Genomic DNA, 289 nt, shown 5'->3' on the forward strand with positions numbered 1-289 from the left:
TGGTGGGGGCACCCACCGAGGCCCCCCCACCAAAGGGGCAGAGGGCGGCCAGCATCCTCTGGAGCAGGCGGAAGGGAGCAAAGGCCCAGTGTGCCCAGCTGTGCTCCTCGATGACGGCGTAGCAGGAGGCCAGCACCCGGTTGATGAGGATGGTGCCCTGGGCGGTGAGCGGGGCGTATGCCCCAGAAGCCTCCTCCCGCAGCGAGACACTGTGCACTGCTGCAGGCAGGAGCTGCTGCCCGCCCTTGCCCAAAACATAGACCCGTTGGCCCGGCCGTACACGGCTGGC

The 289-nt window shown here is 68.9% G+C and overlaps 1 protein-coding gene across 1 annotated transcript in view; it reads right to left on the minus strand.

Annotated features, from left to right (window-relative positions):
- Positions 1-289, minus strand: part of LOC104543173 (sonic hedgehog protein-like) — a 19,468-nt gene that overhangs the window by 14,656 nt on the left and 4,523 nt on the right. The window contains 1 exon segment of the mRNA XM_010187717.1: positions 17-289. This exon segment is cut by the window's right edge and continues 29 nt beyond it. Within this exon segment, the coding sequence (XP_010186019.1) occupies positions 17-289 (273 nt within the window).

This window comes from Mesitornis unicolor, unplaced genomic scaffold (genome assembly GCF_000695765.1).
Source record: "Mesitornis unicolor isolate BGI_N332 unplaced genomic scaffold, ASM69576v1 scaffold5407, whole genome shotgun sequence".
In the NCBI taxonomy this organism is placed as follows: Eukaryota; Metazoa; Chordata; class Aves; order Mesitornithiformes; family Mesitornithidae; genus Mesitornis; species Mesitornis unicolor.